This window comes from Crocodylus porosus, unplaced genomic scaffold (assembly GCF_001723895.1).
Source record: "Crocodylus porosus isolate Cpor-Errol unplaced genomic scaffold, CroPor_comp1, whole genome shotgun sequence".
NCBI lineage: Eukaryota > Metazoa > Chordata > Crocodylia > Crocodylidae > Crocodylus > Crocodylus porosus.
This window is the reverse complement of record NW_017728909.1, coordinates 34,556,410-34,565,057: the sequence shown is the minus strand read 5'-3', so window position 1 is coordinate 34,565,057 and position 8,648 is coordinate 34,556,410. Positions and strand designations below refer to the sequence as shown.

The following is an 8,648-nucleotide window of genomic DNA, read 5'->3' as shown; positions in this document are numbered from 1 at the left end:
CTTCTGTGTTGCTGACTGACTTGCCAGCTTTACGGCGGATGGTGAAGTTGATCAGCTCGTGGTCGCTGTCACCCAGCTTCCCATTGATCACTATATAAAGCGATGCTGCTAAATTGTTCTGTTTGTTTATCTGTACAGTTAGTATGTATAGGTGTACAAAATATCTCTGGGAACCATACCAAGTGTACTGGAGCCAGAGAGAAATAGTACTCTATTGAAGGAATGCATGCACTGTGATTATCTTCTTGTCTCTATATGACAAAGCAAAGGAGCATGGTTGCTGCCTCTTAATTCTTTTGCTAGCAGAATCTTGGTGATGTTAGACTTTTTGGACACCTATACACATGCAGTGAGGCTGCTCCGACATGCTGTAATTAATCAAGCCTGCTGGAGCATGGTAATCCCTTAGCTAACAAACTCTAGTGTCACATGGCAGGGGCACTTTAACTAAAGCTCGTTCAACAAGTGTTAGTTAAAGTGCTCCTGCTGACATTTTTCAGTGCTGGGATGCTGATACATGTGATGCTCCAGGTGCTTTAATTAGAATGGCTCTTGGAGCCATTCTAATTGAAGCGCTGTCTTCCCCTCCCCCACTCCTGAAGCATGTGTAAAAACACCCTATGGTAGCATGAAAGGAAGGCGGATCATGACATCTTGAAGAATTGCCATTCCTGTACAGGCAAGTAATTAGTTCTTTCCTGAATGACTGTACATGCATATATTTCCCTTTAGGTAATTCCCAAGGAGCATTTTTTCAGTGAGGGTAATGTGGAGTCTATTTAAATAATCATTGAATTGTCATTCTGAAATTTGCATCAGCTTTGCCTATTTAAAGGTTCACATGATGTAAAGCAAGTATATGAACCAAGGAATGTGCGGCTGCTTTGCAACATGCATGATCAGAACATTCCTGAAGGCCAGTAGGATAGGCTCTAATGGGATGAGCAACAATTCTGTTTTCAGATGTTACATTTGCTAGGTCTTAAGTCTGGATGCACAAGGAAATAGTTGAAAATTCTTCAGGCTGAGTAAACTTGCCTGTTCCTTTTCCACATAGGATACAAGAGGTCCTCAGAGAGTTCTGTCAATATAAAATGAGAATGTCTTGTGTATATCCTACATATGGCCTCCCTTCATCTTTAAGATTATACAGCTTTGGAAAGAGAATTGGGAGATACATTACCTGTTTCAGATAAGTGATACCACTTTTCAATAATAATTTAGGATAAAGTCTCACTAAAACTTTATCCTTGTAGAAAATTTTACAGAATGAAAACTTGCATATCTCCAACTTTTCGAGTTGGAAGAAATATCTTAGAAGACAAATAAATAAAAGGTTAATGGCTTACAGTGATCGTGTCATAAATAAGTTAAGGTTCCAAAGAAGGGACATATTCCTTTGTTGGTGCCTTTCATAAATGTTCCTAGAGCCCCCCAGCTACCCTTGCTCAGGTGAATGGATTGCTGAGAAGAGCCAGACTTTTACAGGATCACTGAAAAATCTGCCTTGTTTCCATTCAGCGGGTATTCTACTCATCTGCATTCAAGATGGATGCAGAAGTACACATTTCTCCCCCAATGGAAGATCTCTTTTATTTAGCCAGGAAATTATTTTAGTTGAATCTTTTCTATTGTTAATAGAGATCTTGTTTACACTTCTAGAGCAGCCTCCCTCTGATGCAATTAGCCACTCGACCTCAAAGCTGTGAGCTAGGGACTGTGTTCACTAGTGTGCAGAATTTGGCTGCTGATCTACAATGTCTTAGATGAGTAGCCATATTAGAGGTTAAAGTGATAGGTTTTCCTGATGAAGAAACCAGTGCTGCCTTGGCCCTACAGATACTAAGAAGATTTTAGTCAATTCAGTTTCTTGGTAACACAGAATTATTGGGATTGTTCTCTTTGGAGAGATTACAGGGTCCTCTGATTCGATTCGGACGTTCAGCCACCAAATTGGGCCAAATCTCAGCCGAATTGAATCAGGGCCTGAAGCTTCGCACAGCCCTACTGCATTGCTCCAAAATCTAGAAGAGATCACACTTCTTGAAGTTTAGCCTTATGAAAAGGGCCCCTGAAACAGGTTGGGGAAAATGAGTGGGGAATAGGGCAGAGAATGGAACTGGATGATGTCCCTCAGACTAAAAGCATCTAGAAGGTATCATTCTGTGCCTATAATGCTCCAGACACTGAAAAACTGATGCACTGGTTCTTAGAGGAAGAGATATGATAGAAAGACCTCAAAAATCTATTTGGACCTTTCTGTCCTGTCTTTTCCTTTGGGAACCAGAGTGCTGCTTTCAAAGCCAGTCTTACTGGCTGTTTTGAAAATGGTGGAGGCAAATGGGAAGAATTTATTGGAGCAGATTCAGAATTTTTCTCACGGGAAACTTGTGTTGCCGCTTGTAGGAATCATCTTGTTCAGATTGGAAAGAATCCAAAGAAGGCCCCCCCCCCGCATTGTCTCCAGCCGACCCAGAAGTGCTTCTGGTCCACTTCTGGGTCTGCTGCTGCGTGCACTGGGGAGCCAAATTGCTTCAGATGACTTAACCTGGAATCATCACCCTATGGGCGGTAAAGTCTACACGTTCATGAATGCATTGTAATTATGGTGTATTGGACACGTCTACACGTCCTAACGCACATTAAATTTAGTGCCTCCTATGTGACCAGCCTATTTTACTGAGCATTAGCATTATTGCAGTTTTTTACATCATGTTTTAATGCACAGTAAAATAGGATACTGCGCATTAAAGCAGACATGTAGATACGCCCATTTAGTTAGTACCTGTAATAACAGGTACTAACTTAATGGGCCGTAATAGGCAGTACTGCATATTAATGCTTATGAACACTTTTTTGTGAAGCTTAATGCTCACTGGGCTCATTGACTGTGTATTAGCATGGTTTTTGCGCAATAGAATTAGTCCAATGGGCTTTAAGTGTCTTGTGTAGCTGTGCCCCACTGGGAGCAAATTGAGCCCAATAAGAGCAGTTCAGTCCTGGGCTGCTCCTGCCCTGCTCTGCTCCCCCCGCCCCTCCTGCAGCAGCCAGAGGGATCTCCAGGCTCCCCAAGGTGCCTGCCCTGTGCGGGCAAGGGGCACAGGGTCTTAGCTTCAAGCTCTGGAGGGTGGGAGGGAACTGTCCCAGCTCAGCAGGCAGCTCCATCCCAATTGGGAGAAGACCAGGCTGGCTCTGAATGGGAGCGGAGGGGGAGATGTTCTGGCTGCCTGCCAACCACGGGGAGATTGGGATGGGTCCCACTCTCCACAGAGCAGGGAGACAGCCTTCCACAAAGCCAGGTCAGCTCTCCCTGCCCCCTGTGACCCCCAATTTGCTTCTGGTCAGTGTTTACACATGTAGTATGGTGCATAAGTTAATGCACCCTTTTTCTAGTACTTGTATCTACAGGTATACAGAAACAGCACATTAGACTAATATACTGTGCAGTAATTGCACAGTGCATGCAACTGTGTAGATGGTGATGCATGTGTAGATGCTGATGCTCTACTGCGCATTAGTCTAATGCAATAAATCATCTCTAATGCAATAAAGCATCTTGTGTGGAAGTACCCTCTGACATTTATGATTCAGTATTTACACTTGTTTTTTTTCTTAGAAGTTCTTGGAAGTTCCTGGATTTAATTTGATTTTGAGTATAACAAGGGTCTTTTTTAAGTGCTTAAATGATATATGTGGATTTCTACCAGTAACAACATCTTTATTCCTAAAAGACTTTATCCTGTAATTCTAATGGTTCCAAATAGAAAAGCAAACAGAAAACAAAATTGGGAAAGTGACTGGAGAAAAGTGGATGAGGCCAAGGTTTGAGCATGACTAAAGGCTTCATCAAAACCAACTGTGGACATGTGGCAGAATAATAATAGATGAAGAAAAAGGTAACATTGTGCCACTCAGTGAAACTGTGGAAGGCGGAAGAGTGCTTTTCATCCTGATAGTTTAGTGGCTAAGGCACTTGCCTAAAGAGTGGGAGACCCATATTCTAGGCACCTCTAACCCAGAGGGGATTTGAAACTTCATCTGGTTCCCAGCAGTGTGCAGCACAGCATTTTTTAATTCTTTTGAAGCCAGACAATGTGGCAAGGACGATACGTGGGAGCATGGCCCAGAAGAGGGGAAGGGATTTTTGGTTCTGTACCTGATTGTGGCATAAACTCTTTTAGATGTGTTAATTCAGCACATTGTTCAAGGCCTTTGAAAAGCTTAGTTAACCATGCAGCCAAGAGGGAAGATGTGGGACTAAGTGAAAGGTGGTTTAATAACATGGATCCTGCCTTGGAACAGAAGAGGGGTCTTTAGGCAGTACTCCCATCATCTTGAAATGCAGATTACTCACAAGGGAGATAGTTAGTTAGCTAACTGAATCAGTATGGCTGATGGACAAGCAGCAGCATTAACTTCAGCATGAAGTGCAGCACCTTTCATTTACTCTCATATGCAAGTGGTTATGGTGCCTACCATTTGCCCAAGTCTAGTGACAAATCAGAAAATGAGTTTTGGCTTGTAGACCTAACCTAGTCATGTGTTTAGGCCATTTCCTTGGCAAGTGGGAGATAAGTGTTTGAAGCATGAAAATAAGAATCTAGAACCCAGGTTTCTCACCTCCTGGGCAAGTTCTTCCCCCTAGGTAGGATAAAGATAACCACCCACCACACTCACTGGCTGCTTAGAGACATAAAACAAAACAGTGCTTTACTTTAAATTTGGCCTGCCCCTGTGCTGTGCTCAGCATATGCCCAGAAAAGGCAATGTGTTAGTTTGACCTGGCTTGCTGACTGTCTGTATAGATTGGGCAAAGCTTTTTTGGTGCTTTTATCCAATAGCTGATTTAATTAGCTTTAGATAAAAGCACAAAAAAGCCCCACTGAAGAGCCCAATCTATATAGATGCTGCAGAACTGGGTCCAACTAATGCTCTCCCTCGCCTGCTGAATTGCATTTTTTGTCCACATTTATCAATAGCTATTGTCCTGTATCAAGATGCATGGTTGTCTCAGCGAAATCACTAGGCATGCCCCAATCCTGCCCAAGGAATTGGGGACTTCTGTGAACCTTATGTTGTATCACAATAGCTCTTAGATGGGAGTGATTCATTTGAATTACTTCTAAGCATGTACAGTGGTACAAATCTAGGTATCCAGAGATGTTTCAAGACAAATCTAAGTGCCTCGGAGCACGGTTGACTTGGATCACTCTCTGACTTGTGCAGAATTGGGAATGGAATCAGGTGCTTTAGAAATCACTTAAGCTTTGGCCCAAAGACTACTTACAGATAGAACCCTCATCCCCAAACAATGCTTTATTTTAAAACTTGGTGCACCCCCACGCCACGCACAGTGCATGCCCAGAAAAGGCATTGTGTTAGTTGGATCCAGCTGACCTGACATCTATATAGATTGGGTGCTTCAGTGGGGTTTTGTTGGGGCTTTAATTTAACAGCTAACTGAATCAGCTATTAGATAAAAGGGTCAAAGCACTCCACTGAAGCTCCTGATCTATATGGATGTCACAGAGCTGGGTCGAACTAACACACCACCTCTTCTGCTTTTTCTTTTCTATGTCTGCCACCAGCCTCTGTGTCCATCAAAGGCATCAAACTTCCATTGATTTCCTACCTGACTTAGTACTTTTGAAAGGCTCCTAGTGGGAATGCCTTCAGGGACCTAACTGACATTAACAGTGTAGTCTATATGGTCTAGTGTTCCAGCACATGGAATCTTGCTGCTTGTGACTTGCAGAAGACAAAAAATATCTCACTCATGGATTACCAGTTTTTCCTTAGAGGAAAGCAAGGTGTTAGACTGTCTGAAATATGTGCAGAGACAACGGAATTTGGGCTGTTCAACATTCCAGTTGGCACGCTCTTTGGGGTTCCTTGTTCAACTCATTCCTCTCACTGTACAATACAGTGTGTAGACTTTAAGATGAGTAGGTCTCATCTGGAATGCAGTTCTTTTCTATGATAAAGAAGCAGAAACTTAAGTCTGTGATATTAAAACTAGCTCAGAAACAGTAGTTTAAATAAATGTCAGTTGGCAGAAAGGGCAATTCTGGAATACAGAAATCTAACAGAAATATTATTGGGTCTAGGTCACTGTAGATATTTGGGTGTGTTCTCTTATGGTCACTGTATCAATAAGTTGCAGTTGCATCATTTTCAAGTGGCTTTTTCCTGTAAATATCTGTAACCATTTGCAAAAAAAGGATTTGTCTGGACTAATTTTTGAGGGACATGGGATAAAGCTATTTGCAGTACAGCATTTATAATTCACTTCCATGATTATTTACTGATGTATCAATTTATTAACTACAAGTTACAGAAAAAAGTAATGAGATAAATAAAGTGATAGATAAATCAAACTAACAACTGCAAATATAATTGTCTACATAACATTTATGATTTAGTGAAAATTGGAAGGTAAAATGGGACATACATGGTATTAGAACTGAATGAGCTCTAGCATGAAGAATCTGACGTATGAGAAACCTCAGCATGAAAGTTTGTGTTGTTACAAAAGAAGTAAAAAAACCCCAAACAGGTGTGATAAAATATGTACAATTAGCATCCATGATATGACAGGATTTGCTACCAACTTATTCTGATAACTTGTTAAAATGGGGAGCTTTCAGACTTAACTTGGTATTTATAATTGCTTTTTGGGGTACCATCATAAAGGAGCAGCTACTTGAACTTTTAAACTATAACTAAATATTATTTGTTTATTCCTATGAAGTTAACACATGCTAATGTAGTACACAAAACATGAGATATTCTGGCAGTCATATTTACAGCACAATATCAATTTGTACTTATAAGAGCTTACAGCACATACAGTTCTGTAGAAAAGCTTAAATAATAAGCAGAAACTGACTTCTACATGCCCTGCTGTTAGGCTGTGATGAATTTCTCTTGTATAATGAGAATAAAAACAGAACAGCTTCTATTAAGAATTCCTACATACTAGGGTGGGCATTTTAAGAAAGTTATTGAACTATAAAATTATCATGAAAGGCAAGTGACAATTATTAATGTTACAGCTGATTTCAAACATTCCTTTTAATAGATTCCTAGTACAGCAATTTCCTAGAGGTATGAACACCCCAAATCTCCTCTATATATAGGGAAGTTTGTAACAGGTTCAACTGGAGACATCAAAAAACATTTTAAATAGACATCACAAGATGCATCTGTAGTTTAAAGGTCAAATTTATTAGGAGATTAAGCAATGTATTATACATGAACTATAAATACAGCACAGCTGACTTTATTCACAGTCAGACAGAGATAGCCATTGCCAACCTATTTTGTGGGCACCCTTGTTCTTTTGTTCCAAGAAAAGTTTGCACCATAAGACTTGGATTTAGGTTTTGGAATCCTCCTCTCTTGAAGAGTATAGCTCCAGCCTGGATGAAGGCAAAAAGGAAAAGAATACTAAATACATCCACAACATACAATATGGAGCAAATGCAATACAAACAGATGCAACTGAAAGGTTTTAATAGTGATATTTATTTTCTGCTAAATATCTGATATGTACCTACTCCTCTTGTGTAGCTGACAGCAGAATAAATATAAATATAACATATGCCTGTTCCCCTAATTGTCAGAACTCATATCGCATACTCCAACTTCCACTGTTCCTTCCAGGTACACCATTTCGAAACTTAATAGTCGTCAGTGAACTCAACTGACAATAATGCCGGTGTGTGCCGTCTAAATAAGTCAACAGAAGAGGGGCCCTTCACAAAGGTCTACACTTCTGTTATGCAGACTCCCACACTCTGGGGTTGTGTATATGCATTTTAGGAGAGGATGACAGGATATACAGAGAGAAAAAATAAGATGAAACAGAGGGAAACAGTACTGCAGACAAAAATACAGGTAACAAAGGGAAAAGGGGTGAGGGGTGTACTTGCATTTAAATCTCCAGGCCTGCTTGCCTCTACCACACAGGATATGAAGGCTTAAGATCAAGTCTTCATATAATATTGCACCATTATAAACTAAAGTCATGATCTCAATCAATCTAATTTAAGCGAAATCTCTTTATGGATACTATCTTGATTTAAGCTTAGCTTCTATGGACTTAACTGACATTGGCAAGATTACATGTGCAACTTAAACTCAAAACAAGCAAGTATGTCTACAGAGTTATGAACTGTTTTAGTTTGACTCTTAAAAATCACACCTTAAGTTCAATTAGTGCAGCTTCTATATTAAAAAGGGCTTTAACCCTGCAATCCTAGGCATGACATTCATGACTACTCCAATTCATCACCACTGCCATGAAGGCACATAAACTAGTCAACAGTTTTCCACACTGAACCACTGTGCAAGTTAAGTATCTTACACAAGTCTGCTAACTAAAAGAAGGTCAAGACATAGATAAAGACTTGGAGGAGATGAGTATAAACTTATTATACATGAGGGTTGGACCTCAGTACAAGTCTCATATATGGCACGTGTTAAGAAGCAAATAACTTGGTCCACCACGATCCACTGGCTGGAAAATTGGCTCCATGGTTGGACCCAGAGGGTAGTAATTGATGGAAGTCACTCATCATGGTGCCCTGTGACCAGTGGGGTCCCCCCAAGGCTCTGTCCTTGGACCCATATTGTTCAACATCTTC

General features: G+C 40.6%; 1 protein-coding gene across 1 annotated transcript in view; it reads right to left on the bottom strand.

Annotated features, from left to right (window-relative positions):
• Positions 1 to 7,206: 7,206 nt before the first annotated feature.
• The window catches only part of NDUFS4 (NADH:ubiquinone oxidoreductase subunit S4), a 67,686-nt gene continuing 66,244 nt past the window's right edge, over positions 7,207 to 8,648 (bottom strand). The window contains exon 5 of the mRNA XM_019532052.1: positions 7,207 to 7,421. Coding sequence (XP_019387597.1) covers positions 7,318 to 7,421 — 104 coding nt within the window. The 3' untranslated portion in view covers positions 7,207 to 7,317. The remainder of the gene's footprint in view (positions 7,422 to 8,648) is intronic.